We start from the raw sequence: 22,599 nt of genomic DNA on the forward strand, positions 1-22,599 counted from the left end.
AACTTAAAAAAAAAAGAAAAGAGTTCTTTGGTCCCACACCAAATCAATCAGCTCTTGGACAAGTATTGGCATTTGTTCAGCTATTTGATGGGAGATGGGGGGAAGGAGAATCATGTGGTGTTTGGAGAAAGAATCACTGTAGTAGGAAATGCCTCTTAAATGTAGTGAATGCCAGATTAATCTTCTAAGACAGTCATTTATGGTTTTAATAATGATCCCATAATCTAAAATAAGTTGTTTCTCCGGGACTTTGCTGGTCATTAAAAGAAAGAAAAAGAGAGAAAAGAGCAAGGAGGAAGGGATGGGAAGGAGCTTGGCTATGAACCTCCAAGGTCAGGCAGGGTGTCTGTCCATCCTGCCACCTCTCTGTTGACTGCCTGTCTGCCACATAGTCTTATACCAAGGAGGTTTTTTGGCAGGCAAGTCAAATTTCTTTGTGGTTGGAGTAGTTGCAGTTGCCTGCAAATCCAGTTGGGTTTGTTTTCCTTTTAGAACCGCCTTCTTCAGTACCATTGATTTACACGTGGCCTGTAGCGAGCAGCTGGCACATGCCCAGCTGCAAGCCAGTGGTGACTTGCCATTGCATGCAAACTGCAGCAGAAGGGCCAGCCGGGCAGTAGCTGAGATTCCTGTTCCTGGGAAAAATATGCCTCTTTCGTAAGCTAGACTGGCTGGGTGTTGTGCTCACTTGCTCAAAGGTGTGGAGAACTGCACGTAGGAAACCAGAGATGAACAAAGTATAAGGGTTTAAGGTCCAGCTCTCAAAATGTTTGAGCTTCCTCCCCTGATTTATCGAGAAGGAAAGCTCAACTCTTTGTTTTCTGTGACTCACATGATGTTGTTGTTGTAGCGTGTGTTTATAGAAAGTAATAATCTGCTGTTGTGTTTCAGGTCCCAAATGCCATCCAAACTGCACAGAAGACCACTGCTGGGGCCCTGGCGAACAGAACTGCCAGACATGTAAGCCTGCAGATTAAGAAATACTCTGTGTGCTCTGACACACTGAAGTTCTATCTACTGAAAAACTGACTTGTCAAGTGCAAATTAGTGACGTGTTGAAACTTGTCCTTCTCTACATCCCACTATGCTGGGGCTCCTTGAAGCACACTGTGTATGGATGTGGCCTGCTTCCCGCTCTGCGGAAGCATAGTCATGGGGAGGATGGCTGTGGCCACTCTCACCAAGGAGCTTCATTTCTGGAAGGGAACTCTTGAGGTTGTTTGGCTTTGGTCTGGATATCCCTGCAGATGTGGTGCTCCTCTAGAGGCTGTAAGCAGCTGTAAGCAGACTGTAGCTGTTCCCCGTACTGAAAGCTTTTGTCTGTCTCCCACAACTTTCTCCCATCTGCACTTGAGAACCTTTATTAAGTTATTTTACCATATAAGAGAGAGCACAGTAGCTGTGTGGTGAATTGTTTGCCTTCCTGATGTTTCCTGCAGAGCCATTCTGCAGGCCAGCTAGTGATACCTTGGATTAATTTTTACTATTAGAAGCAATAACGCAACCTGATCTTTTTCTGGCTTTAATTCCTCCTTTTGGAATCCCTGTAGGTTTCTTTTGTAAACACAAAAGATGTCACATTCATGTGGGTTATCACACTAGGTACTGTGCTCAGAGGACCTTTGGAAGGCTCTCAGAAAATGCATGGCCCTTCCAAATTTGTAAATGGAGCTGCTTGGCATTGTGAGGTTGTTCAGTTTGGCTGCCTGTGCTTCACTGTAAAATGCTGAAGTTAGGTGCTTGCTTGCCTATAGAAACCCTCATTTAGAAGTTCTTGATGTTTTGCAAGACTTTATTTTTCCTAAAGTGAAGGTTGAGTTTAGAAGATCATTTCAGCTTGTTTCCCCACTTCATCATTTTCTTTTCTGTAATAAGTGAGGAAATACAGTTTCTGATTCTTTCTATTGTGTGAAGCTCAGTGGAAAGACTGCTGATGGCATAAGACAAATGAAATCACCATCCTATCTTTGGTTTTCCATTGTAAATAATCACCTAAACCCAAGTTTCTTGTCTGCAAGTATCAGGCCAAATCTGTATGGCGTACAGAGCTTCAGGAAAAAGAAAAATACAGATTTTCTCTCTTCCTTTAGTGTATAAGCTTTAGGTTTTTCAGTCATCCCTGCAGTTTGAGGTGGTCAGTGCACACACAAAGCCATACCAGGTTGGTCCCTGTAGTCGAGACCACACAGCTGTCCCAGGGGCTTGTGAAACCTCAGGTCTCAGCCGTGCAAGCTTACCGCGTTGACAAACCCTTGCTGGCTTCAGGATGATGACAAGGAGTTCATAAAGCAAAACCGTTTGCAGGCTCTGGCTCTCCTCTCCAGGCATTTGAGAGGCCGGCCAACTGGAAATGTTTCCCACATTTCCATATGTGGGAAAGTTTGGGGTCGTATGTATCTTTCTCCTTCCACAAACATGAGAAGTTCTGTATGAAATACAAATGTTTACCATGGTACATGTTTCCAGCAGGAAGCTCTAGTCAATAGCTGTCAAAATGATGAGCTGTTTTACTCCCCTGCTGATGCCTATGAAAAAAATGAGATCAAAATGCCGTTCGTGTAGAAAAATGTGCCTTTTATTGCCCTGTTTCTAGTTGAATAGAGGAGTTGCTATCAGAGAAGCTAATGCCTATTGTGGAAATAATCTGTTTCTTTGAAAATATAATACCTTGCTTACAGGCCTACAAGAAAAATGAGAATAAAGTTTGGATACAAAAGTGTGTAATGGAAAAAAAAACAGGATTTTTTTCTTTTTTTTTTTTAAATCCCTGTTATATACCCTGTAGCAGGCTGTATTTTCCAATAGTTTTCTGTTAATTAACAACCATCTGCTTTGGACTTACACGAATTCCTGGTGATATTGTAACCCATTTGTGCCAACTGTGAAGTTGGTATCAGTTACTGTAGTGCACAGCTGAAATGCTCAGGGTGCTGTAATGCAGCAGATTAGCCATCGGGTTTCTCTGATGTCTATTGCCAAGGTCTGTGGATCAGTAATTATAGAGAACAAACAATCCCATTTTGGGTCTCTGGTTCAAACACATGCTTTGATATTCAAATGGAGACGATTTCCTGATTCTCCACAAAATGTTGCAGGCAGTTTTTGCTTCCCTGAAAAAAAGCTGAATTGGGGCCAGTTCTTCCTCCGGGTTGCTGCGCCGGTGCAAACTCTGTGGGAGTTGAGTAATGAAGATAAAATTTGGCCAAGGAATTGCAGCCTAAACTAAACTAATACAACATGTGTATGAAATGGGTTTGCTGAGTAGGTGTCCCCTCTCTCTGCAATGCAGAAGTGCTTCTAGCGCACCGAAGGGATCCTAACCGCATGCCAACAATATACGGTTTCCTGTTATAGTAGAGAGTCCTGGCAGTACCCTTGTCATGTCATTCTTCCCAAAGCTAGCACTAATAATAGCAGATTTTCTCAACAAAATGGGTCAGATCCTCTCTGTTGCCGAGCTGTATGCTGCAGGGACTCTAAGGAGTTTTTCACAGTTTAAGGCATTGATGCCACAGGGACCTGGATGCTCTTTCTAAGCAGGACATGGTTTGCTGGCTGGGACCAAAGTGCTTAGCACCTCACAAGGGCCAAGATAATTACTGGTTGAACACAACCCCTTCTCACCACCACCCACACCAGGTCTCACCCCTCCCAAGCTTTGGCCTTAGATGAGGATAGAATATGCATCCCATGGGGAAAATCTAGCACAGATCCTGCACCAGACCTTTTCTCTATATTTTCTGATCTCATTGCAGCAAATACAGCTTAAATGGTCTTCATTCCTGATGCGTTTTCCTTTTTTATTGTGTCTTCCAGTAACAAAAGTCATCTGTGCCCAGCAGTGCTCTGGCCGGTGCAGGGGAAAGGTGCCCAGCGACTGCTGCCATAACCAGTGTGCTGCAGGGTGCACAGGGCCTCGGGAGAGCGACTGCCTGGTAACTGTTCTCCACCACCTCCATAACCATAGCCATAAACCCCTGGCACAGTGAGGCAGGCTTTCAGCTGCATGTCCTCAAGCCTTCTTCCATCCCAGAAGGCCGCTGAGAGATGCTGACCTGGAAGGTGCTTCAGCGCTTCCTCAAAGGAAGAGAACACAAACTTGGCCCTGAGTTAACCTTTACTGACTTTGCAGGTGGACCTTCCTAGCACATGTTAAAACAGTGTCAGTGCCTTTGAGACCCCAGTGAGCTCAAAGCTTCTCAAAGCTGTTGCAGGGCAGCTAAGTGTTTGCTGTGGGGTGTCTTCCCCATGTAGGCAGATCCCCAGGTCTTCAGCTGCCACCACAGTGCAGTGGCTTTGCATTGCCTTGTGCTCTTTAGTGCTACTCAGTAATAATCTTGGCTTACTAGAGCAAGAACTTCTAAGGGGCATAGGGTGTGATGGATCTGCACTTTTTTTGCCTTTCATTGAACTTCAGACAATGAAATTAAGGTTTCCATTTCTGTTTTTCATGTGCCACAAAAGCATTGTGTTTAGAGGACCCTGGGGCAGTGGAGGGAGAAGGAGCAATGGAGCTTTTTTTGGGGAAAAGAAAACATCCCATTGCTTTTCTACAAGAGTTTCGGGGTGTGTTGATATGCACTGTGGTTTTAACTCTGCTCCATGGTTGCATTTCATTCTGAATTAAATGATACCTAAGTAATTGCTCCAGAAACTGTTCACTCCAGGTTTTGTTGTTATTTGCATTCCTGGTCCCTTTATAAATTGCAAGGCTATGGTGCCTTTTAGTGGCACACAGGGAAGACAGTTATTCTCTCTCAACTGGAAAGCTAGGGAAGATAAAAGGGGAAAATAGAGTGATTATTAATTTTATGCAGAATTAGATTGGAAGACCCAACTTGTCCTTCATAAATGGCTCCTAAATTGTTTATTACTCGCAGCAAAATATAATGGCTTCAGTTTAATATTTAGCCAGAAAAGTCAGTAATCAGCAGGAAAGGACTTGATTTGATTTAGGTTATTAAAAAGCAGCCAAGAAACGTACTGTATGTCTTGATCTGGTTACTGCTTGTAGGGAAAATTTTTCTGTCTAGGGCATGCAGATTTGCTCCTATTCCCACGTGAATCCCAGCAGCTCTCCCATCAGTGCCAAGGTTTCTTGTTCAGAACAAGAAAACCTCATATTCTCTCTCTTTTTTCTCCCCCCAAATATTAAACTCAATTGCCTGACCTGAAGCAACCTTTCACCTTCAAGCATAAGGAACCATCCCTGTAGCTGCTTGGGATTTCCTAAGCAGCAAAGAGCTGAGCACATCAGAGTGTTTTGAAAAAGCTAATGTAAAACCATTGTTACTTTTTAAGCAGAAAGCAGTTTAATGGGAGGTGTTGTTCAATGACAGGCATGTCGCAAGTTTCGGGATGATGCTACGTGCAAGGATACGTGTCCCCCATTGGTCCTGTATAACCCCACCACTTATCAGATGGATGTCAATCCTGATGGAAAATACAGCTTTGGAGCCACTTGTGTGAGGGAATGTCCACGTAAGTTTATTTCACATTGCAGCCACAGAGGAGGTGGGGAGGTGTGAAGGGCTCTGTGTCTTCCCTCTGTGCAGTGGCCAGGAGGACCTCCTTGTTCTCTGCTTCTCTGGGAACCAGGAACAGGTGACAAAAATGACAGAATAGCTGGTAAATAGCCTCTTCAAACTGCCTGCATCCATCACCTTCCCTGATTTTTAACCATGGAATTTTGCCTTGTGAGGATTTTTCTCTTGACTGGGACAAAACCATCTAATGAGAATCATCAAAACAACAGCCATATAGGTTCAATCATGTGGATTGCCAAAGCAGTACCAGCTCTTAACTGGTTCTTAATTAGGACTGGTAGAAAGTCTTCGGTTTAAACACTCTTGTCTCAAGGCTACTGATCATGGCTTCCTATACAAGTGCTTGCTTTTTCCTTCACACTGTTCCATGTCTATGTTTTTTTAACCCATGAAGATGTAAGTGTAGGAGAGGATTTAGCATATAGAACTGAGATTGAACATTGCCCTGACAGGCCCTTAGCCTGGGAAGAGTGAATGAAGGTGAGAGATCAAAAGTGCCATGTTCTGATTCTGATAATGACATTGCTGCACAGCCTGACCTGACCTGGCAGTGTTGTTTTATCCTTCTGTGACTGTTCCCCTCTTTGTAAAAGAGCGATATCACCGTATCCCCATCTGCCTTCAAAGGATGTTTGTGAGACCTCAGAACTGATGCCTGTGCTTTAAGTATGCCAAAAGTTCAACTCCTCCCCCCTTTTCTTTTTCCTAGTATTGAAGTGCCTGTGCAGCCTCTTGTATTTCAATGACCTTTGCATCCTTGTTTTATCCAGACAACTACGTGGTGACAGACCACGGCTCCTGCGTTCGCTCCTGTAATACCGATACTTACGAAGTGGAAGAAAATGGTGTTCGGAAGTGTAAAAAGTGTGATGGGCTATGCAGCAAAGGTATGACAATCATGGAATAAGCCAGTAAGGCTTTGAGATGATAGGTAACTTGTTAGAAAAAGTACATGTAGTTCTGACCTTAATTAAGTGCAAATTCAATATAAATATCCAGTGATTGAGGATTTGACAGGTGGTTTGATTATGAAACGTGGCTGTGGAGCATGCTTTCCAGCTGGGATACACCACAAGTGCAGTGGATAAACTATGCAGTATGTCTGTCTTCACATAAGGTTTCTCCTTCGTTTGTTCTTCCTGGTATTTTATCAAATGGGAGTAAAAGCAAAATGGGACAGAGAGAAGGGCATTAGTAGCGATGTTCAAAGCAGAGCTGCACAACTGGGCAAGCAGGAAGCTTGCACCCTGTGGTGCTTTATGAGAAGCAGAAGTAGGGAAAAGATCAATGAAACTCATCTTACAATGGTAGGTTCAAAAGTATGGGAGTGCTTTCTGGACTAATGGCATCTCCATGTCTATTCCCTTCCAGGTGGCTGAGCTTTATTCTTCTCCCCCCTGACTTTTGTATGTCTCTTTTAACAGTGTGCAACGGCATTGGAATAGGTGAACTTAAAGGGATCCTCTCCATAAATGCCACAAACATCGACTCCTTCAAAAACTGTACCAAGATCAATGGGGATGTAAGCATCCTCCCAGTTGCATTTCTAGGGTAAGTTGCCTGCTGGTCGTTTAGCACTGGAGGAGAAGGGCTAGTGAGAAATTCAAGTTGAGCTGTTCTTTTCCCAATTCCTTGTTCTGTTTGTTTCAGTGATGCCTTCACAAAGACCCTACCCTTGGACCCCAAGAAGCTGGATGTCTTCAAAACAGTCAAAGAAATCACAGGTTAGCAATGGGGCTAGAGCTGAGATGTTCTCTTGAGTGGTACTGCCAAAACCACAAAAGGAAAGGAGGGAAGTGTTTAGGCACTTGAAGAGAAATGCAAGCGAACGGTTTCTGTCTCTGAGCTACCAGGGCTCACTCTTCGCAGAGGTGGTCAGCAGCACCTCGCCAGCATTACACCCATGTAACCTATACGGGTCTCCCATCCAAGGTGTGTGGTTTGGCCAGACCATTCCTTCTGCTGAACTGTCAGTCCTAGCAAACAGTAAAAGCAGAGGAGATCCTCAGCCACCCAAGAAGTATGTGGTGATGCAGAGGCGTGCCACTCCGGCTGAAAACAGCCAAATGTGTTTCTATTTATGGAAAACCTTTCAGCAGCTCCTTAGGGAAGCATGCTTAGGGACTTGCATCATCCTCACAGAGACACCCTCTCCAGCCTGAAGAGCTCTTCCTTGGGGTGAAGGTGTCTCCACGAGCACAAAGTGGCCATCAGAGCACTCAGCCACCGTCTTGTGCCAAAGATCAATTAAAACTAATTTTGCTCAGCTCATTATAAAATGAGTGTAACATTAGAGCTGGGTCCACAGACATGACTCCAGTTCCCCATTTCTTTCTGTCTCTTACCTGTCTGGTTCCCTCCAGGGTAGCAGTGACTAATCCCAGAGCTCCATGCAGCAGCCTGCAACCTCTCAGGTTCTCCCCCTCCCTACTGAGCAGGGAAACATGCTTGCCTTAGCTAATCCACTCTGAGTGCTGTCAGTTCTGCTCTGTTCCTGCTTTCCCTTCAGTTTACCTGTTCCCTGAGGGTATCTCACTATAGAAGGGAGTGGTACCTTTCTCCCACAGCACTAGAGCCCCCAGCCTCTCAGCTAGGGTATCTCTGGAAAGAGTTGTTATCATTGGTGGCTCAGCATGGCGAAGATATGTGGCTCACCAACACAATCATCTCTTACTCTCCTAAGCCCTTATGGTGGGATAAGTAGTAAACTGTTTATAAAGTGTGGTCTAAAAATATCTCCCTGTTCCCTAAAATGTCATGTTTTACTTTGAGATTCTCAGATAAGCATAGGGAAAGCACAAGCACCTTCTCATAGCACAGGCCGAGGAAGTCCTGCTGTCAATACTGACCACTGTTTGCTCCTTATTATTATTATTATTATTACTACTTCTGTATCTTCTTTTCTTCTTTTCAGGATTTTTGTTAATTCAGGCCTGGCCTGAAAATGCTACTGATCTCTATGCTTTTGAAAATCTGGAGATTATACGAGGCAGAACCAAGCAACAGTAAGTAAATCATGTGTCAAAGCAACTGTAAAAGACACTCTAGCTGCGCTTGCCTGAGCACCCCAAGGTATTGAACAGTGTGAGACTCAGGTGTCTTCACAGAATCATCATGGTTTGAGGTGGAAAGAGAACTTAAAGCTCATCCAGTTCCAAGCCCCTGCCACGGGCAGGAACACCTTCCATTAGAGCAGGTTGCTTCAAGCCCCATCCAGCCTGGCCTTGAACACTGCCAGGGATGGGGCAGCCACAGCTCCTCTGGGCACCCTGTGCCAGCGACTCAGCACCCTCACAGGGAAGAATTTCTTCCTAATGTCTAATCTCAGTCTCCCCTCTGTTAGGTTAAAGCCATTCCCCCTTGTTCTGTCCCTACAGGCCCTTGTCCAAAGCCTCTCTCCAGGTTTCTTGTAGCCCCTTTAGGCACTGGAGCTGCTCTAAGGTTTCCCCTTAAGGAGCCTTCTCTTCTCCAGGCTGATGCAAAAGAAGAAGAACCTGTCAAGGAGTATAGTACCATCTTTGTAGCAGTAGATAGTGTGTCCTGGGGAGTGAAACCCTCAGCTCAGTGCCACATGAGAGGGGCTGCCCTGAGCCTGCCTCTCAGGAGCAGGTTCTCTCCCACCAGCCTGGAAGCACAAGTAGAACAGAGAGTGCCCTTTGCAGTCTGGGCAAGTTACTGACAGGAGTGCTTTGGGATGTGAGGTAGCTGAGCACTTGGGACCAGGCTATGTCTGCCAGATGGTATGGACACTGGCAGTGCCTTCAGCACCCTCCTGGACTTACCCCAGGAGGAAGGGTGGCTTGGTGGACCAGCACAAAATAAGAGCTGCTCTATCTACCACCGTTCTTGCACATAATTTACTTGACAGAGCGTGCATGTCCTGCCAATTTTAGCTTTAAAAGCCCATGCAAAACCAGATATAAGTATTGCAGTTGCTTTACAATAGGAATGTCATGTACCAGTATAGAGGACTGAGCAGCATCTTGCTTGGACAAAATTCAGTTTACAGCCGCATGCATTTGAAAATAAAAAGAAAAAGTGCTGAATAATACCCTGCTTACTCTTTCTTCCATGTGTTTTCTTTTTGTCCCTCTCTGTTTTAGTGGCCAGTATTCCCTTGCTGTTGTTAACTTGAAAATACAGTCCTTAGGGCTGCGCTCCCTCAAGGAAATCAGTGATGGAGATGTTGCCATTATGAAGAACAAGAACCTCTGCTATGCTGACACCATGGACTGGCAAAGACTGTTTGCAACTCCAAGCCAGAAAACAAAGATTATACAGAACAGAAATAAAAATGAGTGTGGTAAGTCAGCACTGCCTCCCTGCTCCCTGTGGAAGCTTGTGCTGAAATGCAAGCCTAATTTGAGCAAGGCTTTTTTCTCTTTGTACCCCTGGATGCAAAATTCATCAATGCTACTGCTTTAATGAAGATGGTGTGGGAAAAGTGGGATTTTTTTTCCCACCAAGGATGTGGACTTCATCATGGCCAGCAGATGTGAAAGAGCTTCCTCACCACTATGGTCATAGTGAAGCCACATAGGTTGAAGGACACAGGAGTTAACTGCAAACATTGGACTTTTTTGACCAGGCCGAAGCTCTTGTTCAGACTTTGTGACTGCAGTGGTCCCTGCACCAAAATCTTACTGCTTCTCTTTGCAGAATATGAATTTGTTGTACTTTGGAAATTGATCAGAGAATCCTAGAATGGTTTAGGGAAGAGACCTTAAAGCTCATCCAGTTCCAACCCCCTGCCATGGACAGGGACACCTTCCACTAGAGCAGCTTGCTCCAAGCCCTGTCCAACCTGGCCTTGAGCACTGCCAGGGATGGGGCAGCCACAGCTTCTCTGGGCACCCTGTGCCAGTGTCACCACCCATTGTAACTATTTCTTCCTTATACCCAACCTAATATACCCTTTTAGAGTTTAAAACTGTTGCCCCTTTTCCTGTCACTACAGGTCTTGTAAAGAGTTGTTATAAGCCCCCTTTAGGTATTGTGGAAGGCTGCCATAACGTCTCCCCAGAGCCTTCTCTTCTCCAGGCAGAATGACCCAAACTCTCTCAGCCTGTGCCCTGGTTTTGGCTGGGATAGAGTTAACTTTCTTCCCAGTAGCTGGTGCAGTGCTGTGTTTTGGATTAGTCTGAGAACAATGCTGATAACACACCAGTGTTTTAGTTGTTGCTCCTTAGTGCTTGCTAAGTCAAGGACTCTTCAGTTTCCCATGCTGTGCCAGTGAGGAGTTGCACAAGAAGCCAGGAGGAAACACAGCCAGGAGAGCTGACCTGAACTAGCCAAAGGGATATTCCATACCACAGCAGGTCATGCTCAGTGCAGAAACTGGGGGGAGCTGGCCAGGAGGCTCCAATTGCTGCTCAGGGATGAGCTGGGTCAGCGGGTGGTGAGCTGGCGTATTGTGCATCACTTGTCTGTCTTGGGGTTTATTTCTGTCTGTCTGTTGTCTCCCTTTTCATTGCAATTACTACTGCTATTATTATTATTACTATTATTATATTTCAATTATTAAACTGTTCTTACTGCAGCCCATGGGTTTTACCTTTTTTCCAGTTCTCCTCCCCATCACACTGGGGGTTGTGAGTGAGCAAGTGGCTGCATGGTCCTTAGTTGCCTGCTGGGGTTAAACCACAATAGTCTAGTACTAGTTTAGCTTTATTGTACAGCTGTTAAGCTGTCACAGAAGAGTTCATTCTGATTTTGAAAGGCCAGAAATCACTCTTAATTTGAGGCTTTGGAAATTAAGAGAATTATGATTACTCCTTTTCCACACTGCCAGGACCATTCATGTCTGCTTTGGAACAGATTGGAGAAACTGGTCAGGATAGAGTCACTGGCAGTGATTCATTTGCCCTTTCTCCTCCCTTGATGTTCATGGCTTTTCTTGTCTCTCTTTCTCTCCCAGCTGCTGCCGGGCATGTTTGTGACCCCCTGTGCTCAGATGTGGGCTGCTGGGGCCCAGGGCCCTTCCACTGCTTCTCCTGCAGGTTTTTCGATCGCCAAAAGGAGTGTGTGAAACAGTGCAACATCCTGCAAGGGTAAGGTGTCTGAAATGATTCTGAGGTTTTAGTGTTTAAAACGTGTTGTAACTAGAAAGAAATAAAAAAAAAAATAGGGTCTCTGGCTTCATGGGCTCTCACCAGCTTTGCAGAGGTTTTGTGTGAGCACAGGACCTGAGGTACATCTTCTTCCCCATGCAGCATTGCTTAGGATTTTGCTCCTGCCAAGAAAATATCCCCTTAAGCCATGAGGAGACTATCTGGAGGCCCGGGGAGACTAAGCCTTGCATTTCTTTCCCATAAGAAATAACAGACCTTAAAGCCCCAGTGAAAATCTGAGCTATACCTGTCATGTCTAGCACATCAAGTGAGAGCCAGAGCCATTTGATGTCACCGCGAGCTCAGTTGTCCCCAGAGCCAGGGCTTCACCATGTGGTAGACTTCCTTGTTGCAGAGGGACTCGTATTTGCTCAGATGAGCAGCTTGCCCCTGTAGTTTGCAAAGTTACAGTCAAGGGAGAATGAACTGTTATCTGCAAAAGTACTGGGAGCAGGAGTTTCAGGCAAAATTACTGCTCCAGCCTCACTCAGGCAGAGGAAAACACATCACTGCCTGTGTGTCAGGGCTCCGGCTGGGGTTTGCAGGCAGTTCAGCGGGTGATGTAGGCAGAAAGGCACATCGAGCACTGAAAATTACAGGGGTATTTTTAATGAACCTTTCCAAGTTTGGCTTCCAAAAACCATGAGTATTAAGCAAGTACTTGACAGGGCGCTGGTGCCCCTGATGATTGTATTTCTCTAGCAGCTTGCAGTTCAGCAGCTGTCTTTTTTGTAAGTGAATTCCTGCCAGCAGCTATTATGACCTGAAGGGCAGATCTGGGCATTTTTTGTGTCAAATGATGGGTAGATTTAGTTTAATTAATAACACCATTACTTGAAGTGGAACAGCTTTATTGCTATTGAAACCATCTGTTCCCAACTTTCATATTTTAATGATTCATTGTGTGTTGTAGTGAGGGCATGAATTTAATTACCAGTGCTTTGCTGTTTAACTTCCCTAATTATTATTTGGAGCCTTGGAATCACTTGAACTGTTTTTGCTGATCTCTTTGCACCACAACCAGTTAAAAGCCTTTGGAAATCGTTGTGAATATTCTGCGTTGTTAGCTTAAAAGGGAAAGTAAACTGATTTGTAGTGTGCGATCTGGAGTGCTGTGTGTTTCACCGTCAACCAGATTTCCCTTTCTCTTACCTCCCATTAGTTGACCTAAGCAAGTGCTACTGGTGTAGCCAGGAGAGTCCCCCTGTACCTCCTCCTGCCCCAGCACCATCATCCCAATCTATTTAAGCTGGAAAAATCAGGAAAAGGGGAGATGAGCACAATTTATCACTCACTCATCAGCCTGGGGTTTTATTATTTCTTTCCTCCTTTCTTGTTTTCCAGGGAGCCAAGAGAGTTTGAAAGGGATTCCAAGTGCCTCCCCTGCCACCCTGAGTGCCTGGTGCAGAACTCCACCATGTACAACGCAACCTGCACTGGACCTGTAAGAGCAGATTCAGCTTAGCAAACCTGCACCTCAGACCATGTATTAATATGTGTCTCCTGTGCTGAGATGATCCTGAGGTCTCATTTACGCTTCTCCAAGATGGAGTAGAGATAAAAGGGGGTGGAAGTCAAGATTATGGGGCAGGGGTGCAGAAACTGGAAAGGGAACCTTTTCTTTCTTGTCATCCATCATACACATCATACAAAGTCCAAGGTATTGCTGGGCCTTTCTGTTTTTGTGCCTTTTACAGAGAGAGAGGAAAAAAAGTGGCTTACTTATGTATGTGGTGATACATAACTTGGCAAGTATTTCAGGAACATGAAGCTAATGAAATGCCAGGTTGGTGTGAACAGATTAGGTTCCCTTATTGAAAGGGAAGATAACCTGCTTCAAGTAATGGATTAAACCGGTAGCTTTTTGCCTTTTTGAAAAGCCGTGCTAAAATTGTCACCAAGACCAAATGCTTGCCAAAAATTATGCAGTTTTTACTTAAAACCATGTTCCCTCCACTAACCATGTTCCTACCTCTAGGAAATTGCAGTAAATGCCTATGTTAAAGTAATTGCAGGTGTAAATTATATTCAAAGAAAGGCGATCAAAACAATTCGATTTTCAAGCTTGTTTAAATATTCCAAATTCAAACTTGTTTAAATACTCCAATTCATTCAAGCTCCTCTTACAGAAGTCAGTGCAATGCAGTCTTGCTGGTCATCCAGTCTTCCTCAACTTTGTTGTTCTTTAATTTTGAGAACACTATTTTGTGTAATGAAATGTCCAGTTTGGCAACGGTACCTAATGGTTTCCTTTTAATCGGATCAAAGTAGTATCTTGACTGTAAAGCTCTAATTCTCTTTTTGGGGGGGTAATTGAAACCAAGTCTCGTGCTTCCATCACAGATCCTTCTCTGTGCTACTTAACCCAACTCCTTAAACACTTCTTGCTATTCCCTGTAGCCATTGAGTGTTCAACCCTTGCCCATCGTGAGTCTCAAGAGTCACTGCTCAGTAATGTGAAGCATTTCCATCTTCCCTTCTAGCTTAGACTGCCATGGCCTCGGGGATATTGTTAACATTAGAAACTCCTGCAGGCAGTGACAGCCCCCTTGTTCTGTATTTGCCCAGCACATAGAAATCAGTCTATTACAGTGGCCCTTAGATTTTACAGTAATTAAAATAACCATCCTATAGCATGTCTTACTGTAGTCCCACTGAAACTGGCCCTGTGGGTCAGGTCTGGTTTTCTCCATAGTGGAATTTGACCCAGAGTTGCTGGTTCCTCTTCTATAAAATACTTAGTGCATTCCTGGTGCTATTATATCCTGAATAAAAACATTTCAGCTAAAAATGGCTAAAGGCAATGCCTTTAAATACAGACTAAGTGCTTTTCAAGGTAAAAAAAAAAACAATTTTCAGACTCCTTGGGTTGCCTCCATTATCCCTTGCTTCTCCCTAACAAGTGAAAGAACCCATGCTGAGAAACCAAGAAAGTATTGATCTGAGGCCAGTACTTTAGGAAGGTGTCACCAGGTCCAGGTCCATCATTCTACATTGTGTGATGGTAGATTGCAACAGGCTCAGCCGGGCCCTCTGCTTTTCAGCTTACCCTTTATCAAGATGTTACTAAATTATTCCCCATTTCGAATGCAAAATGTAAGCTTTCCAACCAGGCAGAAGGCAGGGGCAAAAAAAGCAGCTGAAACTTAAGAAAATATTAAACATCAGGCTTAACTAAGCACTTTAAACATCAGGTACTACCTTTCATACGGTCCATCTTACACGAGAAATACTTGCAAGAATATCAGGTAGCAAGGTAATAAAACCAGATGATGCTGAAAACTTCCAGCAATGAAAACCATTTAGATTTATCTTGTGAATTTCCTCCTCAATAGGCTGGTGTAAGGGCATTACAAACAAGCTGTTTCTCTTTGCAGGGCCCTGACAATTGCATGAAGTGTGCCCATTTTATAGATGGCCCCCACTGTGTGAAATCCTGCCCAGCGGGAGTTCTGGGTGAGAATGACACCCTTGTCTGGAAATACGCCGATGGGAATGCTGTTTGCCAGCTCTGCCATCCAAACTGCACCCGTGGGTGAGTAAAAGATGGGGGGAAGAAATAGGGGAACAGCTTGAACTGACCTCTTTTTCTTCCTGATGGTCCCATTTCAAACAACCGAGAAGAAGAAAGGGAGTGAGAAAGGTCAGTACACAGGTAATGTAAGCAAAGCACAGCAGACTGTAAATAGGCAAAGTTCAGTGACACTTCTTCTTTACACAGAAGGCAAAAAAAGAAAAAAAAAAACATTTTAGGGGTTTGAAACATGTTTGTTTGTTGATTTGAATAGGAAATACCCTGGAATTTACGGAGTTCCTCACCAGTGATGCTTTTTTTGGTTCTTTTCCCACCTGGCTTGGTGCTGGGTCCTCTGGTTTTGGGAGGATCATCAGTGACATCTGGTGGATGCTGAGCTCCTGGGGACCATTTTTCTGTGCACCTTTCATTTTTTAAGAGGGAAATCCCAGTGGGGTACCACAGTGGTTTTCTATTTTTCCATCTTCCCAGATGCTAGCTCTTGGTCTGAGTTTAAAGCCTTGCTTGCCTCCTGAGTGTCACTTTGTTAATGGGCATCACAGTAAACCAAATCTGTATAAACCATTTTTGTCCTCATCTGGGGGCATGCTTAAACTGCCACCCGTAACAAGCTGTAACAAGCTGTAAATTGAACATTATTTGTCCTACATGACAGTAAGAACGATCTCCTCTCCTGGTTTCCAACCTGCAAAGGACATGGCATGTTTAATAAAAGGTTTTAGGGATTGAGACTTGGTTGTTGGACCGCGATGCTTTCAAAGAAAAAAGCCACCCACGTTTGCGGTCTTTACAGGCCCTTTCCCTGTACCCTGCAGGTCTGTCTGATCCCAGATCCTCCTGTAGTATACCTGTAATACTTGTTGCAAGAGAGAAGTTATATTCAGGTGAACCATGATCACATTGTCCATTAGCTAATTCAACTGCCAGGTCATCAAAGAGCGGAGTGCCCAGGCCCTTGCTGTCATGGAGAAAAGGAGATGAAGGGTTTAGCCAAAAAGTATCACCCTTTCCTAGGGGTCTGTTTTTCCGATGATAGCTTTAACAGCCACGTGGGTTGCTATGATTTACAGCAGTGCCCCCTCTTTTTTGTTACAGAAGCAGGCTAGGCTTATCAGGCTTCCCATCACACACCTGAGAACAAATGACTTCAGTAGAAACAGGATCTTAATAACTTTACTCTTTATTAATGACCTCAGTAGTGCCTACTGATACAAACTAGCCACAGTGATCCAATATCCTTCTTCTAAGTGGCCACATCAAAATGCAGCATAATGGGTAACCACATCTGAACAAGGCTTTCCACTGTGCAGCCTCAGTAGTGAGATCAAACACTAGACTCGAATGAATGCAAACTTGGAGAGCATAATCTGCCAGACGTGCATGTAGTGAGGAGCCATGTGGTGGCTTTTTGTGCACAAGCAAGTCCCAGAGCAGACTTCATCAGAAAAGTCAATTCCTGCCTGGCTTTAGCAGAGGATGGGAGTACGACAGGAATCTGTTGGGAGATGGGGGTAAAGAGATGTATTTTAAATTAGGGGTACCCAACATATGGCTCAGCATATTTGGCCCTGTTACTAAGGCAGAACACAAGAAGTAGTATGGATGCATGAAAGAACTGGGCTAAGTTTGCCGCAGTTATATTGTGGACATGCTCAATGGTCCTGTTCAAGTTGCTGCCCAAATGTGGCAGAAGAAATAGACTGTATCCCTGAAGGGCTCAGGAGAACTAGAAGAAGGTTATGTTGCTATATTTGCTTTACAGAGGGAACATGTGAGGCCAATGGCATTGATGGGTAGGGAGCCAGTGTCAGAGATGTAATGTGGGAATGTGCAGTCTGGCACGGCATTGTCCCCTTGAAGGCAATCAATCAGTAATGCTGCTTACTTCCCTTCACGCCTTTCCCTTGTGCTGCGGGAATGGGATGTGATCAGCAGTGAGTGGAAAACATCTGTCTCGCAAAGTTTTTGCATCCTTAGAAACCACACTCTCAGTGATTTCTGCATGACAAGAAAACAGCAACTTTTTTCTGTCCCTGTCCAATTCTGTGGCTAGAGCCCACAAAATCTTATCAGCATGATTAAGTGTGCTGGCTTCAGGAGTCATGCAAGTAATGGGTTCCAGGATCTGGCTCTTATTTTCCTTATTTGAAGAAGCTGAAAGTAAAGAGGACTGCTCTTCCCAGCTGAGCTTTGTCATGAAGTTTGTTTTTTTTACTTAGGTGTGCTGAGTGGTAATGCTTCTCTTCTTCAGTATCACTGTGAAGAACCCCATCTAGTCTCATCTTCTTTGCTGAGTCATTTTCTCAGCCTTCGTTAGAAAACAGAATGGAGGAAGCTTTCTCCTGCTCAGCCCAAAAGATCCCTTCTCTCCCATTTCTCCTGTAATCTCTTGGGGATTTTCTACAAGCTTCCTTTTGCTCTGCCTCTAGTACAGCTAAGAAAATATGCTCCGATAAAGAGAGCAACATTCCAAAAGCCTGGGAATTGTTCAGTTTATAAGTCAAGCAACTAATGACACACACCAGCTTAATTAATCTGCTCGGTGCTGAAGGATTTGGTTTTCCTTTGCCACTCTCCCAGTGTACAGGAATTCAATTCAGCCACAGCCACTGGGGTCAAAGAGCAAGGAGGGAAGAAACCACCACTGTAGTTAATAGCACTGGCTGATGCATCCAGCCTCCGCAGTCACTACCGACACTATGTGCCTCACCAGTCTTCGTGTTAGATGCCAGGGGATTTTAGGAGGGGGTGTGAGAAAGCAGCTGGGGGGGGATGAGAGGGAAGGTTGCTGCAGCACAGCACAAATGTGATGCCTTTGTTACATTCTGGAGGTTGATGAGAAAGAAAGGGCAGAGAAAGGTTCTTGTAAGGCTTTAAAAAGCCCAATGACTTTCAATTTCTTTTATGACTGTGGAGTAACTTAGGCTGTTATAGTCCTCTCTGAAAGGCCATAAATCACAGCAACCTCTCTTACATCAAATTAAGAACTATGGGTCGAGGAGAAAGTTGTTAAAATCTTGATGGGTTTGGGAAATAAATAGCTATGTCTGTACTGGGTCAAGTAATATTTACATAGATAGATGAAATGCTGAGTTCAGGATGCAATATTTTTCCAGGACTGTACACAGCACTAATTTTCCAATAAGTAGAGAAATATTTCAGAGACTACAACCGCTGCTAGGTTCCATCTAATATATCCGTAAGGTCTTGGGGCAGTTTATAACACAAGGTCACATTTCTCATTTTGGTTTCTGTAAGCAAAAGAAAAATGATTCAGGAATGGAAAAAGTGATTGTTTAGATTCCATAAAACCTGAATTACTTATGTTGGATGTCATCATAAAATTCCACAGTAAGAAAGATGGTTATGTTTAGTCCTGGATGGATATTTTTCATAGGCTTTGTTTCTTCTTAGACTTGTGAAATGAATCAGAAAATCACATGGGACTTGAAAAGCACAAGCTGATCTGTCATTTTCTTCCCAAACACCTTTTTACTTTACCCCATTAGACTTGATATTGATGGGTTTGTGTGAGAAATAATTTATAAGGAGAAGGGGACAGATGAAAATCTACACTTCTGCTTCTGCTTTCTGGTGTAGGGAAATAACTGGTTGGTCATTCCTCAGACTCTAGATACTATCTCCTCAAGCCATTGTTTTTACTGTAAGGAAGCACATAGAGGACTTGCCATTGTAAAGGAGCATGGCAAACCAGAACTTTACGAAAAGAGAATTTGAGGGACCACAGTCACATTCTGGAATAAAGTGAGGTCTTTTAAATTTAACATCCTTACATGCAAGCTGCTCATACTTTGTTGCCTTAGCATGTAGAAATTCATTCCTGGCTGGTAGAGCATGAATGGGATGCGGTCTTGGGTCCTAGATCATTTTTCTGTTGAGCACCCAAATAGAGAAGTCCGGTGTAGAGCAAGATACGTCTCCTGTGACTGTAAGCAAGCTGGTGGTTCTGCACTGCATGTGCAGCCTCTCCAAGCACGTGCTTAGTTACACAACTGAGCAAACAACCCAAGCTGTAGGCCAACAGGGAACAAAGCTGGGCGCCCGGGATCCGGGAACCAGTATGTACAGCACTTCCAGCATGTCCAGGACACCAGGATGCACATTCTTGCATGGGAGCCCAGTGAACTCACAAGATCTTCCAGATGCTGGGTTTTGGAGCATTGTGTTGGCCCAGAAACAAGGCGAATACATGAGGGAAGATCAGAGTAATGAAAAGAAACAAACAAAACCACAATAAAATGAGTAGTTGCTTCACCTCTTCCTCCCCTAGACCTAGATCAAGTTATGAGATAAGATCGCCACCTCTACCTGCCATTTTGGAAACCTGCTGGTTCCTCCTCTCAGCAAAAGGGAATGCAGAGCAGCTTTCCTGGCACAGGTTTACTCCTTACCCTCTCTTTGACCTCCTCTGGAGTTGGTTTCGGATGGCCCATTTTCTCTAAGTCAGCGCAGGGAGTGGATACCACAAACTGGACTTCTCTTCTTGATGTGTTCTGCATTTCAGAGGTGATGTAACCCTCTCTGTAATGCTGTTCTTGCTCCGTAGATACCACAAAGACCACAGTTCCCAAGAAAAGCATAAATCTTGTAGCCCAGCAGCATTTAGGGAATGTGTGGTGCCTTTCACACCCATTAGACCATCAAGTGAATGCAGTCACTGTGTTTTCATCTGTATTGTTTTCTGCATTTGGGCTGCCAAAATGAATTCCATTTTAAACTCAAATGGAGGGTGAATGTCTTGTTAGTAGTTTCTGGCTGTCTGGATAACTCTTGTTCCTGTTTACACTTTCAACATCAGACCTTAGATGCTGAAATAAAATTATCATGGACACATACCAACAAACTATAGCTGAAGGGAGTGCTGTCAAATCCTGTTTTCTGATGGGACTGTGTACCTCCTACACAAGTTCTCCATTGCAATAGAAAGTCTGGAAACTGGAAGGTTTTACTTATCAAGAAACAAGGCTCATGCAGAAGGGTCTGCAGTGACACATTTCCATGTGGCTGTCTGTGTTTGTGCAGGGGAGAGGCTACTTCTGTCCTCCTCCACAGTCAGCCCTAAGCTTCTGCGCTAGCACAGATGTCCGTGCACAGCAGGGAGTCCATGAATTTGTGTATCTATGACACCCCCCACATGACATTCATGTGGTAGAATATCATTCTGCCACATGATTTAAAGCTGGTTTAAAATATTCTTTAAACTGAGTATGAAGCTATAACTATGCCTCTAGACAAAGTATTTTGGAGCAGGGCCATTGACTGATGTTATTAGAGTGTATAACTGTTATAAATTCCAGTGTTAATACTTGGATTGCTCTGAAACACAAACTTTTCAATCAGTAGCACTTTTCTCAGTTGGAATTATAGAATTATGTATGCCTGAGCTCATACATTTGTGATGTTCATTTGTTTTTACAGGTGCAAAGGGCCAGGTCTTGAAGGCTGTCCAAACGGGTGAGTATCTAATCTGCTACAATTAACGACAGAGCTGGGAAGAATGCATGCGTGTTTACATTTCCATGCTGGACACTGCAAGGCTGGGGCTAAAGTTAAGTCTTCAGCTCTGTACAGGGAAGTGACAGATTAGAGCAGAGAAAAATGATCTAAAGAACTGAGAAATATTCCTACTGGCACGAGACTCCAAAACCTCGTTCTGCTTAGCTTGCTTGTCAAGGTGAGACCTGGGATCTTACTGGGGAAGAAAAGGAGGAGCTAGAAAAAGAAAGGATTAAAGGCAGAGAGACATTTAGGATTGATATGGTTACCTGCATTGCAGGGGATTCATCTCAAACAGGGTTAAGCGGATGTCCAGAGTGTGTGTTTAATCAAAACCTAGGGCTTTTTAAATCTTACACCTAAGCATTATTTTGTCTTTCTGCATTCCCTTCTGTCCTGCAGCTCCAAAATCCCATCTATCGCAGCGGGTGTTGTTGGAGGGCTCCTGTGCTTGGTGGTGGTCGGCTTGGGCATCGGCCTTTACTTGCGGAGACGCCACATCGTCAGAAAGAGGACCCTGCGCCGGCTGCTGCAGGAGAGGGAGGTGAGCACTGCTGGCATGGCACGGTGGCAACACCGGCTGTTTTACCTGCTTTAATGGGTGCCAGCCTGCTCATACTGAGAGCTAAAGCACCCTACATCTGCCTTGTAACTCAACAAGCCCTTGGGTTGGCGAGCATGGTGTCTGCCTCAGGAAAGAGGCGATGCGCATCTAACACCTTCTCAATCTGAAGTCTCATCCTTTGGGATGTAATTTTTAAAAGCTTTAGGGGGTTTAGATGTCTAAATCCCAAGAAAATCATTGAGATTGTCTACTTGGAAAAAACTACACCTTCAGGGTGAGGTGCAGTGTGTTTTGCTGATCCATAGCACTTTGCTGTGTAGACTCTCAGCCTTGAATAGTTTCTACCTCCAGACAAGCCTTGAGGGTACTGTGGCAACTTGAAAATTCTACCCCCTTGATGAGACACACATCTCATTTCTTCAGAAAGAAAGGAGAGAGAAAGAAGAGGAGGGAAAGGAATTGAGGAAGTGTTTGTGTCTTGTCTTTGGTTTGCTTTTAGCACAAAAATCCCTCAGAGCCATCAAAGTGGATGGTTCATGCTGTTGGGCACAAACAAGGCTCCTACACTGCTTTTTGTTTTCTGCATGGTTTTGTCTGTGTTACAGCATCACCCCCTGAGTACCTCACATATAAACCAGCAAAATTCATTATCCTGGATTAAAGCCACTCTTTTATAATTAGCCGCCTTCTTTTTCTAGTTCAGTCCTAGTAAATCATTAGCAAATTGTATTTAGCATCCTGCTAAAAGCCCAGTTGCAGCTCCTTTCTGTGCTCACTGGCTTCACAGAGTCAGCTGCTGAAATCCTTAAAGTCAAAGCTGTGCTGCTTTTAATGCACTACCTCACAATATTTTACATACCACTGTATTCTACAGTTGTAATAGTAGAGTTCAGTTTGTGCTCAGCTCATATTGTACTCCCTGTACTCCTCAAAATGACAATATTTCATCCAGCAGAAAGGTTGCTGGCCCACTAAAATCTGATTGTATCCAGCTAAATGCTCAAAGGTAAGGAAAAAGAAGCAGCACAAAGGGAAAAAGCTGACTTGTGCATCAGAAAAGGGTTAAAATACCTCTGTTTGGAAGGCATTGCTGCTGTTTGGTAATGAGGCCTAGGCCAAATTTTTAAAATCTTGATAGCAAATTCACCATCTCCTTTGTTATTGACAAAAGAAGTGCTCTCAGAGTTCCAGCTGCCGCTCGTAAACCCTGCAGTCTGGGGGAGCCACTGGTACCATGGGAATTCCATCCAGTTAAACAAGAGCAGACCTGAATGGTTGTGGGTGATTCTTGCCCTTTATTTAAAACATTTTAATAATGTATTCACA

At 44.1% G+C, this 22,599-nt stretch overlaps 1 protein-coding gene across 4 annotated transcripts in view; it reads left to right on the forward strand.

Moving 5' to 3' along the window:
* Window positions 1-22,599, forward strand: part of EGFR (epidermal growth factor receptor) — a 178,284-nt gene that overhangs the window by 132,379 nt on the left and 23,306 nt on the right. For 3 of the 4 annotated variants that reach the window (XM_062625376.1, XM_062625377.1, XM_062625379.1), the window contains exons 5-17: window positions 892-960; window positions 3,817-3,935; window positions 5,340-5,481; window positions 6,317-6,433; window positions 6,971-7,097; window positions 7,197-7,270; window positions 8,461-8,551; window positions 9,650-9,849; window positions 11,464-11,596; window positions 13,001-13,100; window positions 15,034-15,191; window positions 20,631-20,666; window positions 21,111-21,252. In XM_062625376.1, the coding sequence (XP_062481360.1) occupies window positions 892-960; window positions 3,817-3,935; window positions 5,340-5,481; window positions 6,317-6,433; window positions 6,971-7,097; window positions 7,197-7,270; window positions 8,461-8,551; window positions 9,650-9,849; window positions 11,464-11,596; window positions 13,001-13,100; window positions 15,034-15,191; window positions 20,631-20,666; window positions 21,111-21,252 (1,508 nt within the window). Of the gene's footprint in view, window positions 1-891; window positions 961-3,816; window positions 3,936-5,339; window positions 5,482-6,316; window positions 6,434-6,970; window positions 7,098-7,196; window positions 7,276-8,460; window positions 8,552-9,649; window positions 9,850-11,463; window positions 11,597-13,000; window positions 13,101-15,033; window positions 15,192-20,630; window positions 20,667-21,110; window positions 21,253-22,599 lie in introns of those variants that run through there. The other variant, XM_062625380.1, reaches the window with a different exon arrangement.

Source organism: Pezoporus occidentalis, unplaced genomic scaffold (genome assembly GCF_034315485.1).
Source record: "Pezoporus occidentalis ecotype Australia unplaced genomic scaffold, CSIRO_AGI_Poc_V1 ctg28, whole genome shotgun sequence".
NCBI lineage: Eukaryota > Metazoa > Chordata > Aves > Psittaciformes > Psittacidae > Pezoporus > Pezoporus occidentalis.